The sequence below is a fragment of the Camelina sativa genome, chromosome 9, assembly GCF_030686135.1.
Source record: "Camelina sativa cultivar CO46 ecotype springtype chromosome 9, ASM3068613v1".
Lineage (NCBI taxonomy): Eukaryota > Viridiplantae > Streptophyta > Magnoliopsida > Brassicales > Brassicaceae > Camelina > Camelina sativa.
Genome location: NC_141888.1, coordinates 18,674,743 through 18,695,987, shown reverse-complemented (window position 1 = coordinate 18,695,987; position 21,245 = coordinate 18,674,743). Strand labels below are relative to the sequence as shown.

Genomic DNA, 21,245 nt, shown 5'->3' with positions numbered 1-21,245 from the left:
CCTGAAGACATCTAAACCCCACAAGAAACAAGGTAAGATGCTTAGTCCATTCTAAGGTTCAACTTAAAACTAGACAAGCAAACAACCAGAAAAAATCTTTGTGTTTTTGCCACACATTTATTCGATAAAACTTTGAAATGCACAAGTGCTCGCGGGTTCGAAAACACCGCTCTGATACCACCGTTGTAACGCCCCCGAACCGTTCTATGACCACGAAGGTCATCAGACAGCCATAGGACGCTGCTTGCAGAACTGCACCGAGCTGATCCGGTCGACGGATGGAAGCTGCAGACTTTCCGACCGGTCCTCCCTGGCACAACTCCACCTGCGACCGAGGTTCGCTTAGGCTTTGCAACCCTTGCGTCCCACAGCGTGCGTTGTGTTGACCCGGACAAGGCCGAGTACCATTTGCAACTTGCCATGTTTCCCGAAAACCGAATATATTACTTTAACAAAATATTACATTGTAAATAAATCATTAAAGCAATATATAAAGATAGTCGGATAATTTTTACATAATCGTTTATGAAAATATAGGGTTTTACAAAGAACACAAGAAAACCCTATCCGGTACCCTAATGTTTGCTCCGGCTCTAGACTCACTTAGGCTTCCCTGCAAGACAAAAGTAATATCATGAGTAATCTAAGATTACTCAGTGAGCCTGGGTACCCCCTTCTCCTAAACAGGATTCTACTTTCCCCAACCTGACTACCCCGGCAAACAAAGAAAACAAGCAAGGCAATCTAGCTAGCAAGTAATCAAAGCAACGCAGCCGAAATAATAGCGGAAGCAAATAAACAACAAACAAGCGAGAGAGGTTAGATCAAAACGACTCGAGTCGCACGATCTAGACTTGTTATCCACAGAGAAAGACGACTAAAGGAACTTTAGACTCTTAACTCTACACGGCTCACAAGGACTAATAGAATAAACAAGGGACGCTTGAAATATCCTAGACTCCTTCACCCATCAACCACACAAAGACGTCTAGAATAAAACAAGAGAATACTTGAAATACCCTAGACTCTTTCACCTAAGGGCCCTCGATAATCTGTTCCGTTCCACAACGTTTCCCATGCCGAGACCACAAAGGTCACCAGCATGAGCCCGCAAATATGCTACATCGTCATGTAGCGATCACGCTAGTAGCTAGCCAGCCGTGACATCGTCCCGTGCGAGTGGTCATCGGGAACTCACGCGTGACATCTGCATTTGGAACAGAAGATCGACACTCCATTCTAGCTAAGACTCGAGAAACAAATTCAAGAGAGTCGCTAAAATACCAACAACAACTCAAGCAAGAAAATCAAGCAAAAACAAGCAAGAAACTTCGAGCAAGAGTACAAAAAATAATCAATAAGCACAAGAATCACAATTCAAGCAACCTATGATTATTCTATATGCATGCAACCAATTTTATTCAACTTAAGCAACTAATGCGACAAGTTTATTTAGGCATGCAACCAATTTGATTTAACCGTTTAAATCCTCTTTGGTCCAATTCCACATATAAGTTCATTCGATTTAACCATTTAAATCCTTTAAATTTATCTATGCATTCAAGCTAACCTCACATGAATTTATGCAATAAACTTTCAAATGAACTTAACCTTTTTAATCATGCATGCAACCGATTTTATGCAAGGAATATTGCTAGAGAATTCGCTAAGTCTCATCATGCATGCAATTCTCTTTACCAAATCTTAAGTGTTCCCTCTTACTTAAAATGCTTCCAAATTCATCCTTAACCAATTATTGAGTGAGTCCAAGTTATTTATCATGCAACTCGTTCATTTCTGCATGGTGGTTCTAACATGAATCCTACTATATTTGCATGCATCAACTTTAAACTGAAACTATATGCATCTACTCTACATGCATTACCACAGAACTCACCTTTCACGCCGATGATGATTACCGGACTTCACCGCACCACTCGATCAGATAATCTCCACCCTCTTCGCGTCAAACAGCTTCCCGCTTCTTTGTCCGCTTTCGATCCGCAACCAACTTCTTTTCTCGGCTCGGCACCAACACCGTCTCTTTCTTGGCTTCACTCAACAGTAAACCGCGTCTCGCTCTCGACTATCTTCGATCGCAAGTACGTCTACTCTCGATTCTCTTCGATCGCTTCGACACAACACCGGTTCTTCTCGATGATTTCTTTGACACAATATCCGTCTTTTCTCGATGAACTCTTCGACAGAATCTCCGTCTATTCTCGATGGTTTCTTCCTCGCTTTTCTCTCTCGATGCAACAACCTTCTCTTCTCGATCTTATCTTGACGCAAGCGTCGATGATCTCTCTCTCTCGATCTCTCTCTCTCTCGACTTTGAGAGAACAAAGCTTTAGTGTTTTAGTGAAATGAGAGAAATGAGAGAAATGAGAGAAAATAGAACAATGAAGTCTCACACCCTCTATTTATAAGCTCGAACTCCTCCTCTTCTCCCTTAGTGCGTCTTGACAAATGGCAAGCTCCTTGCTTGCATGTGGAGCGTGTTTAGCATTCTCCAATTATTAATCGCCATTAAGCCCACTAACTCCATTTTATTAGGCATGGAAATGCATGCAATCTGATTGGTTCATTTTTATGAGAGAAATCGATCTTTGTTTCTCTCGACAAAACCCGTCTCTCGTATGACGTTTCTCGACGGTTCCCGGCGTTTCTCGTCTCGTTTGGTCACGCCTCTTGGTCTTCTCGACATTTCTTGGTCAGCTTTTCTCGGTCTCTCGGATGCTATCGGTCTCCTCGGCAGCATGTCTCGGATGCTTCGATGATACGTCTCAGACAATTTTCTCGGTACTCTCGGACAATTTTCTCGGTACTCGACCGACTCTTCAAACTCCCGATTGGTCTTAGGGTCTCGATCGCACATCTGGTTACTTCAATCTTGGCTCGGCCATCTTCCGACTCACGAATTTTTCCTCGGACTTCCTTTGGTCATTCTTCTTTATTTTGCCTCTTTTTCTTTCTTAGGTCTTTTTCAAGCCATTTTCTCGAACTTTTATTTTGCGATTTTTGCCCTTAGTGAGGATCACTACAACTACTATATATAGATTTTATTTCCAGGTCAACTCTACATGTGTATATATATATATTAAATAATTAACAAAGAGAGAAGGTCTTCGATGTCTATTAAATTAAATATTTAATATATAATAATTTTTTTGTAATATTTTACACATATATATATATATAATAATAATAATAATAATTGTTCTTTCTTCTTTGTTAATTGTTCTTTCTCAAACTAACGGTCCAGAATGTGATGGATGCAAAGACTAAGGACGGGGCAATTAGTTGAGGCAAGGACACCAAAGAGTGAGATATGACATAAGAAGATGTTCTGTACGCTTTGTGTGTTTTCTCTATCAAGAAAATGTATCTCTGAGTGTCGATTTAGTCGGACATGTTGGGCGAGGTATGAAACAGTTGGGCCTTTAAGGTGGTAAGGCCAAGTAAGCTATTTTGTTTCATTAAGACCCAGTTACAAGTTTGGGAATACTCTTTTGTGTCGTCTTACGGATGTGTCACTATGCTTTGGACCTGGCTCTAGAGTTTGTTGCTCCAAGGTTGAATGTGAGCTGTAAAAAGAAGCATTCAACGATTATAAACGGAGATCATAGAGTGAAGACAAGTGTAAGGAGCGTGAGTGGCAAGCCGGAAGAACTAGAGAGAATGATAGAGGTTTTAGAGTTTATCTTCTTCCTTTCATTATGGTTGTAATCTCTCTAGAGGTGTTTTTGTTTCTAGTTTCTTGTACTCGGTTTAGACGCGTGATATAAACCTTGAGAGCTGGTTTTAGCTCTCCAAGACGTACCTTGGTCACATTGACCTTGGGAACATGTAAACCTCCGTGTCTCGTTTCCTTTTTTGTTCGTTCTTCTTTCTAGAAACCCAAACAAACATCAAGTAAACAAATGGTATTAGAGAAAGGTTGGAGGTCATAAAGTTGTTGCTTTTCAGCTTGAGATTTTCTTTTGGAGTTCCTACAACAGAGGATCTATTCTCAGCAGGTAAGGGATCTTATCTGGTTTCTGAGTCTAGATGTTTCCTTCTGAATCTCAGGTATTAGTGTGGAGTTCTAAGTGAAGATTATCTGGTTTTGGATCTAGTTGCATATCGTGGTTTTCTGGGTTTGGGTTTGGTGTTCTTAGTGGTTTATTCTTAATATTTGTATTTCTAGAATCTGAAGAAGTCTGGTAAAAAGAGTAGATGAAACCTACTAAGGGAAAGTTCAAAGTAGACAAGTTTGATGGAGAAGGTGTTTTCTCTATTTGGAAGCACATAGTGTTAGGCCAACTAGAAATACTTGGTCAGAAAGTGAATCAAATCCTAAGTGGCTAGCTAAGTTAGAAATCTGTTTGGCATGAGTGTAACTGATCCGGTGTTGAGAAAGCTCATGAAATACACCACTGCTCATTGTATGTGGGAAGCCTTGGAATCTCATTATCAGGATAAGTCTCTACTGAGCAAATTCTACCTCAAGCAAAGATTCTACAGTTTCAAGATGGAGGAGGATAAGAATCTCGACAAAAATCTGGATGTGTTCAACAAAATAGTTTGAGATTTGGGAAGTTTAGGCATGGAGCTAAGAGATGGAGATCAGGTGATTATTCTTCTAAACAGTCTACCATTGGATTTTGCTCATTTGGTATACACCCTCAAGTATAGAGGGGGAAAGGAAACCATCACTCAAAAGGAGATAACACAATCAACTTATTCTTTAGAAACATAGTTGAAGCAAAGTGGAAACTACATGACCAAGTCTAACGGTGAAGAGATCTATGTTCAGTACAAGCCAAAGACTAATAAGAAGCCTAATCAGAAAGCTAAACAAGCAACCAAAGAAAAAGAAAAGGCTAGGAAAAAGAAGACATGCTGGATTTGTGGAGCAGAGGGACATTTTAAGAATGACTGTCCCAAGAGAGATCAAGCTAGTAACGGTGAAGCTAGTGTTGGGGAAGGCATAGATTATGAGCCTATGATGTTAACTACGTTTGAAAAGACAAGAGATGGCTGGCTTTTGGATTCAGGGTGTTCTTATCATCGAACCTATAGAAAGGATCTAATGTTTGATCCTGAAGAAATCGATGAAGGAAAATTCTTATGGGTAATGACACATTATATGCAAGCTATAGGGAAGAAGCCTTGGCTAGTGATTATAAAGAAATCTTGTACATCCTAGATGGAAAACCAGTGGTGGAGCATGTGATATAGAATGGTTTTTAGGTGTTTTTAGCCATGATATAAGTAATATTTATTGAGTCTTTTTGGTGTGTTTAGGATCTTTTTGAGTCTTTGCAGTTTTAGAAACGTCTTGGACTTATTTGTAGATTTTGGAGCATTTTGAAGCATCAGGAGAAACAACGGTGAGAAAACAAACTCGAAGAGCAAAATTGGTGTGGAGCATCGTTCGATGAAGCCTCTGTGTCGAGCGACACATCATTTTGACGGCAACTGAATTTTCAATCTTTTTGAAGTTCATAAGATTTTCAAATTCGGCACAAAAGTTCTCTTTATTTGCAATTAAGACTCAATTCGTGTTTTACACTATATATAGGATTTTTAGGTCATTGTTTAGATCTGTGCTTTATTTTTCCTCCAATTTTTGTGAGAGATATTTTTAGTGAGCTTTTGGGGAGAAGAATCAATACTCCTTTGGAGAAGATGCATAACTCCTTTACTCCTTTTATTAATTTCTTAATGATATATATTTTATTCATGATGTTTGTTTTATTCACCATGTCTGAGTAGATCTCTTAGTTTAGGATTTTCAAAGGAATTCATGAATTGTTAGGTTATCGGATTGTTACAATAATATCTATAGATTTGTTCATCTAAATTAGTTGTTGTTTATTCTAGAGTAGCGAGAGCAACCTAGAATCTGATCTTAGGTTCATTGGTAAACACGAGAGTGTTATTGATTTCCTGAAATAATCTTAGATGAGCAAAATACCTATTCACAAAGAGATTTGGTTTAGGGATTTTGTTAAGTTATCAAACCTGAATTTAATGCTTGTTTAATCTTTAAGATTTGCAAAGAGATTTGGAATTCTAGTTTTTAGACTTAGATAATCTTCGCAGCGAGAGCTGGTTAATTTTAACTTTGTGATTTGAGTTCTAGAATGGTTCTTAATAAATCATGACAATTATTTTATCTGAAATTCTGAATTTCCTAAGAATTTTCGTGGTCCTATCTTCTCTCATATTGAATTCACAATTGTTTTAATTGTTTCTTGCATTTTATTTTATTACAATTTATTTGGTTTAGCTTAATTTGATACTTAGTAATCTATTGTGTAAACGAGATTCCTTGTGGAATTTGATCCCTAAGTAGTATAATGATCTCTTAATTTGAGAGAGTAGCTATAGGGTAAATTTGAGCATATCAACATGCAATTTCAGCATTAAAAGAAGGAGATACGACAATGCTGTTGTGATATCCCGGTTTGCGGAGAGATTTAAAAGAATTTATTTGGCCACCTATGTCACCAAAGTGCAATTATCTTTTCGGTCCAAGGTCCTAAGAGAACTTCACAATTAAGCGTGCTTATGCTGGAAAAGTTTCACGATGGGTGACCTTCCGGTAAGTGACTGTCGGAACTGGATGAGTAAGGAAATAATACAGGAAAATATCATATGGTGATTTGTAGGGATTATAACAAGTCTTTAAAGCCTCCCAAATGTAGTAAACCGATCGTCGGATAAAGATGGGCTCACAGATCTAGTGAGAGGACGTGAGGCCCATTAAGGAAGGTGGACCCATGGACTGGAAGTGGACATGGGGCCCACTAAGTGAGTAACCGATCAGGGCGTTACAAGTGGTATCAGAGCCGAACCCATACGAGTGTAGAGTCGAGCGGGCTCACACCATCAGGAGTGATGGTCTTGGTACACAACAAAGATATTTCGATCTATTAGTGGGGGTGAATTGTGAAATCCCGGTTTTCGGAGAGGTTTAAAAGAATTGATTTGGCCACCTATGTTACCAAAGTGCACTTATCTTTTCGGTCAAAAATCCTAAGAGAACTCCACAGTTAAAGCGTGCTTATGCTGGAGTAGTTTCAGGATGGGTGACCTTCACGAAAGTGACTGTCCGAATTGTGCGAGTGAGGACAAAACACAGGAAAAAATCATGTGGTGATTTGTAGGGACGAAACAAGTCTTTAAAGCCTCTCGGACGTAGCAAACCGACCGTCAGATATAAATGGGCTCAAGGGCCTAGTGGAAGGACAAGAGGCCCATTAAGAAAGATGGGCCTATGGACTGGGAGTAGACATGGAGCCCACTAAGTGAGTAGACAGTCAGGGTGTTACAGTTGTGGCATAGTAGAATGGGGCATATGAGTGCAAAAGGTCTACTGTGAACATTGTGTTCTTGGAAAGTATCACAAGTCATCATTCAAGACTAGGAAGAATACTTCCAAAGACTGTTTGGAATACGTTCATTCTGATCTATGGGGATCTCCAAAATGCCAATATTACATCTCATTCGTAGATGATTTCTCCAAGAAAGTATGGGTCTATTTTCTGAAGACAAAAGATGAAGCCTTCAACAAGTTTGTGGAATGGAAAACTATAACGCCCCGACCGCCACCAATCCGAGTCCACGGGCCCATCTTCCGCAATGGACCTCACATCGTCTCACTAAGCCCGTGAGCCCATCAAGATCCGACGGACAGTTTGCTACGTCCGGGAGGCTTTAATGACTTGTTACCGACCCTACAAATCACCACATGATCTTTCCCTGTGTTTTGTGTGACAACCCGTCCCGTTGACCCACTAGCCCCACCGCTAGCTTGCCCCCATAAGCTCCAAGCTGGCCCAGCAGGGTATCGATCCTAACCCCTCACCATGGAAAGGAACTCACATCCAAATCCACCAGTAGGTTATTGGTGCGCCAGGCGTTCCTAGAACCCTAGTCCCCACCCTTTAACAACCTTCCCACAGGACAAGCTGTCACCAATTGATTAAAAAAAAACGGGTCGGGTCGTTTCATTTTGTCCTCACTCGCACAGTTCCGACAGTCACTTCCCGGAAGGTCACCCATCCTGAGACACTCCAGCATAAGCACGCTTAACTGTGGAGTTCTCTCAGGACCCTTGACCGAAAAGACAAGTGCACTTTGGTGACATAGGAGGCCAAATTAATTATTTTAAACCTCTCCACAAGTCGCTGAAACCGGGGTCTCACAAAAACGGTAGTGGAAAATCAAAGTGGTAAGAAGCTAACGACATCAAGGACATATAATGGTCTTGAGTATTGCAACAAAGTCTTTGAAGATCATTGCAAGTCTCATGATATAATAAGACACAAGACATGTCCCTATACTCCACAACAAAATGGAGTGGCTGAAAGGCTTAATAGAACCATTTTGGAGAAAGTAAGAAGTTTCTTGAGTGAAACAGGACTCGGAGAAATTTTTGGGCTGAAACAACATCCACAGTGGTATACATGATAAACATGTCACCATCGACGCCTCTAAATTTTGAAGTTCCAGAAGAATTTTGGACAAGGTCAAGACCAGAGTATGGTCATAGAAGAAGTTTGGATGTCTTGTGTATCATCATACTGTTCATGGGAAGCTAAAACCGAGAGCAAAGAAAGGAGGTTTTTGGTATCTAGAAGGGGTGAAAGAATACATAATTTGGAGTTGTGAAGAGAGGAAATGTGTCATCAGTCATGATGTAACATTTTGGGAAGAGACTCTCTACAAGGACATTGGAAAAGCAACAGAAGAAAGAGTCGATGTTATGCTTCTAGATGATAATCACAAAATTGTTGAATAAGGAGAGTCTTCAACTGGAGATGGAGCTACCTCAGCAAGAGTTGAAGGAAATTTAGAGCCTGGCTTTGAGGAAAGAAAACTCACCAACAGGTCTTGACATTTATCTCTTAGCACAAGATAGGGAAAGGAGAATTATCAAACCTCCAAGTAGATTTGATGTTGGAGATGTAGCAGCCTATGCATAAAAATAGCTGAGCTCTTTGACGTTGAACATCCAAGGTGAACTTTCAGGAAGCAATGGAAGGCAGAAATAAACTAAAATGGAGAGGAGCAACAGATAAATAAATGGCCTCACATGACAAGAATCAGACTTGGAGATTGATTGAGAGACCAGAAGGACAGAAAGTTATAGGGTGTAAGTGGGTATTCAAACTTAAACAAGGGTTATCAGAAGAAGAAGATCCAAGTTCTAAAGCAAGGCTAGTAGCTAAAGGCGATGCTCAAGTGGAAGGTATTGACCACAATGGAGTGTTCGCACCAGTTGTGAAACACACTACAATACGAGTGATGCTGTCAATGCTAGAGGATCAAGATTTTGATCTGGAACAATTGGATGTGAAAACCACCTTTCTCAATGGAAACTTGGAAGAAAGAATATTTATGGAGCAACTAGAGGGATACGCTAAGGGAAATCAGGTTTGCTTACTTCAGAAATCTGTATACGGTCTTAAACAATCTCCGAGACAGTGGAATTTAAGATTTGACAAGTTAATGAAGTCGTAAAAGTTTTCAAGAAGTCAGTTTGATACTTGTATGTATTTCAGAGAATATGGTGAACGAAAGAAAGTTTATCTACTTCTATATGTTGACGACATGCTAATAGCAGCTAAAGATTCGCATGAGATCAGTAAGATAAAGGGGATACTTAGCAAGGAATTTGAAATGAAGGATCTAGGGCCAGCCAAGAGGATCCTAAAAATGGATATTATCAGAGATAGAGAGAAAGGAACTCTAATTCTATCTCAAAAAGACTACATTGATAAAATCCTAAGGAACTTTGGGGTTGACGATTAAAGATTCGTTCAGACACCAATGGGATGGTAGTTCAAACTTTCTAGTACAAGACAAGAAGAGAAGGCAAAAACTGACTCAGAAATGAGGAACATACCATACTCAAGCGCAGTCGAAAGCATCATGTAGGAGATGGTAAGCTCCAGACCAGATATCGTTCATGCTGTAGGACTGGTGAGTCAGAAAATGAGCTCTCCTAACATAAAACATTGGGAATCTATTATCTAGATGCTCAGGTACTTCAAAGGTAGTTCAAATTGCTGTCGTACATTTAGAAAGTCAGAAAAATTTGAAATCGTTTGCTATTGTGATAGTGACTATGCAACTGACCTAGATCAAAGAAGATCGCGTTTCAGATTGGAGGGAACACTGTGAGTTGGCGTTCTGGCCTGCAACAAATTGTTGCCATGTCATCAACAGAGGCAAAATAGATGGCATTAGCAGAAGCAGTAAACGAAGCTCTATGGTTAAAGAGAATTACCAGTGAGCTAGGATTTCATCAGGAAAGCATTGTGATCCTGCGACACCCTGGTTTCAGAGACTTGTGGAGAGGTTTGAACGAATTGATTTGGCCACCTATGTCACCAAAGTGCAATTATCTTTTCGCTCAATGGTCCTAAGAGAACTCTAAATTTAAGCGTGGTTGAGCTAGAGTAGTTTTAGTGTGGGTGACTTTCCGGAAAGTGATTGTCAGAACTGTGCGAGTGAGAAAAATACACAGGAAAAGATCATGTGGCAATTTGTTGGGACGATAACAACTCTTTAAAGCCTCCTGGACGTAACAAACCCACCTTCGGATATGGATAGGCTCACAGACCTAGTGAGAGGCTGTGAGGCCCATTAAGGAAGGTTGGCCCAAGGACTGAGAGTGGACATGAGACCATTGAGAGGTGACGATTGCGACGTTATAAGTGGTATCAAAGCCAAACCCGGAAAAGTGTGGAGTAGAGCGGGCTCAAACCTTTGGAGGTGACAGTCTTGGTGCGCAACGAAAATGTTTTTATCTGTAAGTAGGGCTGAATTGTGACACCCTGGTTTGCGGAGAGATTTAAAATAATTGATTTGACCACCAATGTTACCAAAGTGCACTTATCTTTTCGGTCAAAGGTCCTGAGAGAACTCCACAGTTTAGCATGCTTATGCTGGACTAGTCTCAAGATGAGTGACATTTCGAGAAGTGATTGTCCAAACAGTGCGAGTGAGGACAAAACACATGGAAAGATCATTTGGTGATTTGTAGGGACGGTAAACAAGTTTTTAAAGTCTTCCAGACGTAGCAAATCGACCGTTAGATATGGATAGGTTCATGACCTATTTAGAGGAAATGGAGCCCATTAAGCGAAGTGGGCTCATAGACCGGAAATGGATATGGATTCCACTAAAGAAGGTGACGTTACAAGCTAAGCTGCATGGAATCGGGAACGGGTATACAAAAATGGAAGCGGAGAAGGGATTTTTAAAATAAAATTAAGAAGCGAGTACACATTGTATGTGTGTGTAATATTATAATATAATATAATATGTATATATATATAATAAAATATCTAATTGTTTACATTATTAGATGATGTTACAGAGCTAGTGCTTAATTACAAAAAAATATTACTTAGGAATATTTTAGAAAATATTCAAATATTAATTAAATAATTACATGCAAAGGATATATAAATTTTTAGTTGCACTAATATTTTGAGAATTGTCTAGGTCTGTTGGCAAGTTGCCATGATATAAAGTGTGGTGAAGGGTTCGAGCTCTAAAATGCTATTTTGACATTTTTTTTTTTAATTAATGAATAGAATGATAATTCTACCATCATCTTCATCCTAAAACCTACAATTTTTTAAAAACCCTAGTTGCCATCGTTACTGTATTTTGTTTAGTTACTTATGGTTTCAACTTATTTTACACTTAGGTTTTTCAAATTTATGGAAGATTCAACATAAGGTGAAATCAAAAAGTCGAGTTTTTAATAACATGATATGATCATCGACGCTTCTTATCTACAATACTAGCGCTTCTAACTCGGGATCGTCGCTTTCATCACATTTCCAAATGCCTCAATTTTAGAATCGTGATTTCGAGCGATTTCATGCGTTTCCGCATCCTGTTCCGGTTCCGGTGCGAGAAATGCAAGGTCAACAGCGATTCCATGCTTCGTGGGTAACAAGTGGTATCAGAGAGAAACCCAGACGAGTGGGCTCACACCGTCGGGGGTGACGGTCTTGGTGTGCAGCAAGGACGTTGCGATCTGTTAGTGGGGGTGAATTGTGACACCTCGGTTTGCAGAGAGGTTTAGAAGAATTGATTTGACCATCTATGTTAGCAAAGTATACCTATCTTTTCGGTCAAAGATCCTGAGAAAACTCTATAGTTAAGCGTGCTTATGCTGGAATAGTTTCAGAATGGATGATCTTCTAGGAAGTGACTGTCGGAACTGTGCGAGTGAGGACAAAACACAGGGAAAAATCATATGCTGATTTGTAGGGATGGTAACAAGTCTTCAATATCTCCCGAACATAGCAAACCGGTTTACTTCGGTTATGAGCTCATCATGACTGTGGACGACTTTTTATTTAGGGGATAACTGGTTTCAAGCATGATAAAAAAATATTAAATTATTGATTTACTGGTTGAAAACGAATGTGTTTGTTAAATACTTATAATTTTTTAATTAACGGGTATGATGTCGTAAGTGTTTTACAGAAATAAACGGTTCTCCTCCAGATTGCGACAGGGTTATTAAATGATCGGACAAACATTGCCACTGCAAGAAAAATGCTTGAAATAACCTTGTTAAATAAGTACCAAATGTGAAATTTGTGTGCTGTATTTTGCTTAGTTAGTTATGGTTTTAACTCATTTTACACTTAGTTTTTTCAAATTTATGGAAGATTCAACATAAGGTGAAATCAAAAGGTAGAGTTTTTAATAATGTGATATGGCCATCAACGTTTCTTGATATGCCCAAATTCGAGGATCACTCAGCCGGATTAGAAATGATAGAAACTCGCCAATAGGCCAGGGCATAAAAACCGTACCCAAATACCCAATCCGGAACCCGAACCGGAAAACCGGGTTCGGGTTGGGTACGGGTTTGCCAATAAAACCCTATTGGGTTCTATTTTTCAATACCCGTGGGTTCGGGTTAGGGTCGGATAATACCCGGTATCCATTTGGGTACTCATCAAACCCGAACATATAAACATTTTTATAATATTTAGTATCAATATAATGCAATTACCTAAAATTATAATTATATTTTTCAATATTTCATTTAGTTTTATACCTAAATATCAAAAATAATCAAAATATCTAGAAAAATTTATCATATAAGTCAAAATTTAACTAAATTTATTTAAATTTAATTAATTTTAAAGACTTTTTTTCGGGTACCCGGTAGTTTGGGTGTTAATTGGATTTTAAAATTTGTAAACCGAACCGATCCGAACCCGATAGTACCCAAACCGAACCAAACCCATATATCTAAAAATACCCAATAGGTTCTATTTTTCTAAACCCGTTTACCCCAACCCAAATGGGTAATACCCAAATTCGAACGGGTTACCCGAATGCCCAGTCCTACTCGCCAAGGTGCAAGGTGCAACGAGGGAGATTTAATGGATTGAGGGATCGCACAGCAGTTGCGGAAGGCTGATGATATTTCCAACTCTAGTCGCTGCTAGATATGACTCACTAGTCCAGTAAGAGGAGGCTGTTGGTTGGATATTACACACCAAGAAACAAGGAAATGTTCAAGACAAAGAACAAAGAGATAGACTTATAAAATGAAAAGGAATGAATTGATTATTTCATTACTCTTACATGAGTTTATATAGGAAAAGAAACTTGGTAACAAAGCCAAGTATTAACTATTCTTGAAACTAAAAGACAGTAAAGATAGATGGTTGAAAGAAGACCCAACTCTTGGTACATGATGTTTCCCTTCCCATTGTTTCCTTGCCAAGGTGAGTTGAACTCTATTTTCGTCAATTCTTTTTGACCACAAAATAAAGTGATTATTTTGGGGTTTTTTGGACTTGAATTAGGCTCAAAGTGGGCTGGACTTGATAGATATTATCCCTAATATTATTTCTCATGCTCTCTTTGGCCATAAGCTCTTGAATTAGCCCATTAAGCACTTTCTTGATGTTTTATCTCTTTGACTCTTTGATCCAATTTGCTGATGAGAAACAACATGGGCTGTATATTTTCTTCACCTTGAGTTTAGTAGAAACAACTCCTGGTTGCCATACATAGTTCTGGAAGCTACTAAACCAATTGGACCTAAAACTCTTCAAGTGTAGAACTAGATTCACCTCCTTTGGCAATTGAGGCGTAATTTTGTGGTTTGTTGGCCAAATCTTGTGTTCTTGGACTTTTTGGAAACACAAGAGATCCATTGGAATCCTCCATCTGATTTCTTGTCGAAATTTTTGCTGAGTTGGTCTGTGTAAAATTATCTTTGGCTCAGACGCGAAACTGGGAGTAGGACAGATCCACTGACTTGAAATATCCATATCTCTCACATATGAACTGATCTTAATGTGATTCCAATTTTCAGTGACTCCAGGATGAATCAAATTTCTATAAAAGTTTGGTTCATAGCTTGAATCTTTCTGTATTGGTCGGAATCCTCCTTTGAATGCTCGTAGGTCCAAGTCGCATAGCCATGAGTTCACCTGATTTGTAAAATGAATAACTCCTTCATCTGAACTCTTATTGGACTAATTCCACCTCAAGATATGCTATAGATGAGGTAAAAATGTATCCCAAATAGAAGTTTGGCTAGAAGAGTTGATTTTTGACTTCGTTCGTGCTGAACAAGACTCAAGTATCTTCTTGGATGGTCTCATGATCATATCACTTCTGATCTACAATACTAGCGCTTCTAACTCGGGATCGTCGCTTTAATCACATTTCCAAATGCCTCAGTTTTATAATCGTGATTCTGAGCAATTTCATGTGTTTCCACTTCCTGTTCCGGTTCCGGTTCCTGAGCGAGAAACGCAAGGTCAATAGCGATTATGTGCTTTGTGGATAACAAGTGGTATCAGAGCCAAACCCAGACAAGTGTGGAGTCGAGTGGACTCACACCGTCGGGGGTGACGGTCTTGGTGCGCAACTAGGACATTGCAATCTGTCAGTAGGGGTGAATTGTGACACTTCGGTTTGCGGAGAGGTTTAGAAAAATTAGTTTGGCCACCTATGTCAGCAAAGTGTACTTATCTTTTTGGTCAAAAGTCATGAGAAAACTCTACAGTTAAGCATGCTTATGCTAGAATAATTTCAGAATGGGTGATCTTCTGGGAAGTGATTGTCGAACTATTCGAGTGAGGACAAAACACAGGGAAAGATCATATGCTGATTTGTAGGGACGGTAACAAGTTTTCAAAATCTCTCGAACATAGCAAACCGGTTTACTTTGGTTATGATCTCATCATGATTGTGGACGACTTTTCATTTAGGGAATGAATGGTTTCAAGCATGATAAAAAATTTAAACGATTGATTTACTGGTTGAAAACGAATGTATTTGTGAAATATTTATAATTTTTTAATTAACGGGTATGATGTTGTAAGTGTTTTATAGAAAAAACGGTTCTCGTCCAATTTGGGACATGGTTAGTGAATGATCGGACAAATACTGCCACTGCAAAAAAAATGCTTGAATAACCTTGATATATAAGTACCAAGTATGACATTTGTGTATATATATGTTCTTTTCATGTTTCTTTTGCTTCCAAATAAAAGATGGAGGGCAAAGCTAATCATTGCTTGCCCCCCCCCCCTCTCAAATGTAATATAATATCTCATGTTCTCTGAACTTTTATTCTAATCATGGAAAAAATAAACTCGCTTTGTATTTGTGTTCGTCAACCCATTCTCGCCTCACATTCGAAAACTGTTTATTAGATATATCGAGTTATCATATATAAAAGGCCATACATTGCTTCTTTCAAACATAGTTTTAAATAAGAATTACTTAAAGAGCATTTTGTTCTTACCTTGTACTAAATCTCTTGAGAGTTTTTATAACAAGAAGCAACTTTTTTGTAGTTCTTCTCGAACTACCCAGTGGATCTAGGTTTCGCATCGACACACTGCATTAAAAGGTTTTGGTTTTTAAAATTTAAGAAAAATTCAAAACTAATGAAAAAATGCTCAGAACAATCTACTTCGATAACACCTAAACGAGTAAAAGAGTATTTTACTCACCCAAAATTACCAAAATACATGTAAATATATTTAAAAAGGTATACTTTGAACATTATTAATACTGTAAAATCATAAATAAATATTAAAAAAAATATAAGTTATAGTGAATAAAAAAATATATTTATTGTGAGAAATTAAAGTTAAATACTAATTATTATTTTAGAATTAAATGTGAATAGATATAGGACTTGGTAATATATTATTTAACTCTTTTATATTAGTTAGCACTTACGCTTAATTCGTATAATGCATAATAAATTAATTTGTAGATATGTTTTGTTTTTGCTAAATAATATAGACATATTCCAAATTTTATAGTAATTTTATCCTTTGATGTATATACAAAATAATTTAGAATTTGACCTTTTAGAATTAATTATTGTATTTACAACGTTATAATGTTAGATTTAAAAGAAGATAAATACCACGAAGATAAGTTTCTTTTCGTAAATTCCATGTCTAATTTTATTTTTGAAACATACCACTAAAATTTATTAAAATTATAATCTCATAAGTGTCGCCATAAATGTTGTCTTGTAGCTGAAACCCTAAAATTATTTAATGAACTGATGAGGGAAAATCGTTATCATTGTTGGATTAAAGAATTGCCAAGATTCCTGCTTACTCACAACGATATCAATTTTAAACAATATTTATTTCAAACTAAATAAAAATGTACATAAAAAACAATTTATACAGAGATGACCTTCTTTTAAGTTGATTTTTTAAAGACAAGTGCATGATTAAAAAAAGAGGATAACAAAGACGGGCGTGCATAATTGTGGCGACATTATGAACTTGGGAAAATCAGAAAGAAGAGAGAAGTGATTAAAAAATATAAAAAAGTTGCAAAATTTTGACTAAAAATAGATGACCACACCTACGAATTTAAACCATCGAAGTTTGAAGTTAATCCAAAAGAAAAACTAAAAGAACAAGTTTCAGCGAAGGCAAAGCAAAGAAGAAAAGAAATGGCAAAGAACCTCATCAACTCCGTCAGCTTTACTGTTCTCTTGGTTGTTCTCCTGATGGCTTCAACTGGTATAATATTAGTTTTACAAAGTTGATCTCATCTATATATTGTACTTTGCAGTTGCCTCTTAAGTATCTTCTGCTGACGAATTAATATGTCAACATCTAGGAATCCTTAATACTGAGGCTCAAACCTGTGGTGCTGGTGGATGTCTTACGGCCGCTTCACGTGTGTTCCTTGGCGAGTGCCCGTCGGCCCACGGTACAACAAATGCTCAATGTTGTACGTGTTGCGTAGCCACATACGGTAGTCCTCCAGTCTGCTGGGCGGTTGTTGAGGGAACTGACAGTCACTGCCACTGCTACAAAAAGGCTTAAAAATAACCTCATCATGTAATTTCCAAGTGTGACTTTTGTTCCCTTTCGGTGTGAGGACATGCCATTTGCGTGTGTTTATGTTCAAGTTTCTTTTGCTTCCAAATAAAAAACATTAAGGGCAAAGCTTACCATTGCTTGCCCCCCTCTCAAATGTAATCTTATCTTCTGTGCACTTTTATTTTAATCATCATATATAATATAACCGTTTTGTATTTGTGTTCGTCAATCCATTCCCGCCTAACATTCTAAAACCGGTTCCTAGAGATCAGAGAAAGAGAGTGAGAGAATATATATAAGCTTAGTGCCAAGGAGAATCGCTCATAAGAACAAAACAAAAACAAAAGTTTTTAGCAATATTTTCTTCAGAATATTTTCTTCATATTCCCTTGGTTCTGAAGAAAAGAAACTAACTACTAAATTTACCACTAAGAAACGTACATGGAGAGGTGGGTGATACAATCCCACTAATATAGGAAAAAAAACAAAGCAATACCATAACCACATCTATTTTTTAACTTTACCCTAGTTGACACCGGTTTACTCCGGTTATGAGCTCATCATGACTATGGACGACTTTTCATTTAGGGGATGACTGGTTTCAAGCATGATAAATTCTTTTGAATGATTGATTTACTCATTGAAGACGAATGTATGTCGTAAGTGTTTTATAGAAAAAGTGGTTCACCTCCAGTTTGCGATAAGGTTATTGAATGACCGGACAAACACTGCCACTGCAAAAAAAAAGTTTGAAATAACCTTGTTATATAATTATTAAGTGTGACATTTGTGTGTATATATGTTATGTTCATGTTTCTTTTGCTTCCAAATAAAAGATGGAGGGAAAAGCTAACCATTGCTTGCATCCCCTCCTCTCAAATGTAATATAATATCTCATGTTCTCTGAACTTTTATTCCAATTATGGAAAAAATAAACTTGATTTGTATTTGTGTTCGTCAACCCATTCCCGCCTCACATTCGAAAACCGTTTATTAGATATATCGAGTTTTCTTGTATAAAAGGCCATGCATTGCTTCTGAAACGATCTGACCCGTTTTTTTTTATAGAATAATAAATAATAAATAGTAATAATAAATAAACTACAATTAGTGGTCCATACCCAGTAGCCACCTAACCACAATCACAATCAACATTGGAAATAACCAACACCAATATCCAATAAATATCCAATAATAATCCAATAATTATAACATAACAATATCCAAAATTCAACCAACAGGAATCACAGAACCAACAACCTAACAATGTTTCTAATGACCCAACTCTAGCAACCTAGCAATGCCAGACAACATCCAATCGAGTCCCTAGAACATCCTCCTCTTCATTGCGTTGATTCAACGATCACACTTTGCCTTTACCTGCACCACAAACACAAATTGAGATGCATGAAAATTTTATAAAAACTCAGTGAGGCAAACCTCCCATCTACTGGGCTATACACAAAAGCAATTGTAATTCCAATGTTCCAAACAATCAACAAACAAAGCATACAAACCAGGAAAACAAACATCGTCTCGCTGGAAGGGAGGTGTCGACCGACACCAGCCAAGTGTCGACCGACACTGGCTCTTGGTGTCGACCGACACTACCCCACAGTGTCGATCGATGCCGCTTCACTGGTGTCGACCAACACCCTTTGGTGTCGATCGACACTACCTCTGCAACCGTGATTTTCACAAAGCCGAGAGTCGAATCTTGCTCCCAAACTCCACCAAATCGTCCAATACTCAAAATCCAAGCCATATACATCCGTAGGAACCTGTAGCAATCAATCCCAGCAAGAAAAACACACAAACACAGCAACAAACAAGCAAGAACAAGGAATCATAGGCTTAGATCAGCCATGGTCATGCACTCACCACTTTGCAGGAAGTTTCTGACCAACAATGATGAATCTCACACTCCTAGCAAGCTTCCCACACGTTCCTAGCCTTGGATCCCCACTCCCAATTCAAGATCTCACCTAGAAAGCCTTGAAATCTCACAAAAACTCAAGAACAAACTTTTCTCTTCTTTTCTCTTTGTTTTCAGCGGCGAGACAACAACGAAACACGACCCTAGGTCGTTTTTCACTTAATAGTCCGGTTCTGTGGTTTCCCTTAAAACAAACCGTCCAAAATCACCAATTAAAACAATCTGGTTGAACCAGACAGAATTGGTGTCGACCGACACCACCATGGTGTCGATCGACACCCTCCTCCAAAATGCACAGTTTTGGTTTGCGGGTGTTATAATTCTCCCCCACCAACATAGATTCATCCTGGAATCTTGATCAACCATCAGCCAAGGACTCCCGTGCAAACGTCTCCACGGCCCACACTCCTCCGACCGATCTACGGAAGGTCACCTCTAGGCGATAGCGACTTTTGGGCTTTCCTTTACCCATAGGTCTAAACCTTAAGTTTTTATTGGCTCCTCATCAAACCTAAGTATGCATGCCATAATGTTGGCTCCTCATCGGGCCTAAGCTCGCATGCCATATACAAAAGGAAGTCCAATATTCATCTTTCGGGTTGCCACCATACAGCGCACCCCCGGATCGTCATCTGAAGTCGATATACCAACCATACTCCCAAGCCACAAAGTCTCAGAATATGGCAGTACTAGGAGATCCAAAGTCCCCCAAGAGTCGCGAGCAAACAATTTTGAATACGTCTGAGTCCTATCCCTATCCAGGTTTCCTTCCTGTGGCTCGCGTAAAACATCACAATGTCCTACCAACCACATATCCCCTCACAGGAATACCTCATGACCGCACAAGGATCATATACATACCACAAGGGCCAAACAAATATCCTAAACAGGACCGCCACCAAGGCCAAACAATCTTTCCTAACCAGGACCGACACAAAAGTCAATCAAATGTCCTCAATAGGACTGCCACCAAGGCCAAACAAATTTCCTAAACAGGACCGCCACCAACGCCACTCAAATGTCCTAAACAGGACCGCCACCAAGACCACTCGTCCCGAAGGACCGTCACAAAGACCACTTGTCCCGAAGGACCGTCTAAACAGGCGTTGGCTAAACAATTGGCTACAAAGGCCACACAATTGGCTAAACAGCCCACCACAAAGGCCACACAACTGGCTATACAGCCTGCTACAAAGGCCACACAATGTCTCAAAAGACCGCCACACACGGGCACAATGACAAAAGTCTGCCACTAAGGCCACACAAGCCCCTCCAAGGCTCACAACAAATAAAAATGGACAAATTCTAACTCACATAAAACTTTCCACTTTTGGAAACTTTCCACTTTTAGAAAATTCTATTTCAGGAAACTTTCCCTCCAAAACCCCGCTTCACGGGAATTTCGTACCCCGAACACCACCTCATCTTGTTACTTAGTCGCACAACCAACCACCCCTAAGCGACCAAGTAAACAAGAGAGATGGGCTGGAATACTCCATCCCCGCTCCAGCCACGGATTACAGATGGGACCAGGCTAGACAAGCTCAAGTCGCGGCTTGCTTCTCATACCACTTCTTAAACCTTGCCTTCATCCTCGCCTCAGGCTCCCAAGTCTGCTCCTCAACATCATCACAGTCCCAAAGGACTCTCATAAAAGGAATCTTCTTCTTCCGAAGTTCCTTGATCCTCCTCCCGAGAACTCTCACTGGTCTCGCCTCAAGTCATGTTAGGCTGAAGATCTTCAGGAATCTTAGCCAACAACTCATCATCCTCATTGAGACACTTCCACAACATAGAAATATGGAAAAACTTGTGGAACGCAGGCATAACCTCAGGCAACTCCAGCCTATATGCTACCGGTCCCACCCGCTCAATCACTCCGAACGGACCCATAAACCTCGGACTCAACTTAAGCTCTGTCAATGACCTGTTCGGACCTCGCA

At 39.1% G+C, this 21,245-nt stretch overlaps 1 protein-coding gene across 1 annotated transcript; it reads left to right on the top strand.

Annotated features, from left to right (window-relative positions):
• The first annotated feature begins 16,915 nt into the window (after positions 1–16,915).
• On the top strand, positions 16,916–17,581 carry LOC147938287 (defensin-like protein 206). Its single transcript, XM_087464308.1, has 2 exons — positions 16,916–17,060; positions 17,161–17,581. The coding sequence occupies exons 1-2, from the start codon at positions 16,991–16,993 to the stop codon at positions 17,367–17,369; spliced, it is 279 nt and encodes a 92-aa protein (XP_087320434.1). The 5' UTR covers positions 16,916–16,990; the 3' UTR covers positions 17,370–17,581.
• The last annotated feature ends 3,664 nt before the right edge of the window (positions 17,582–21,245 follow it).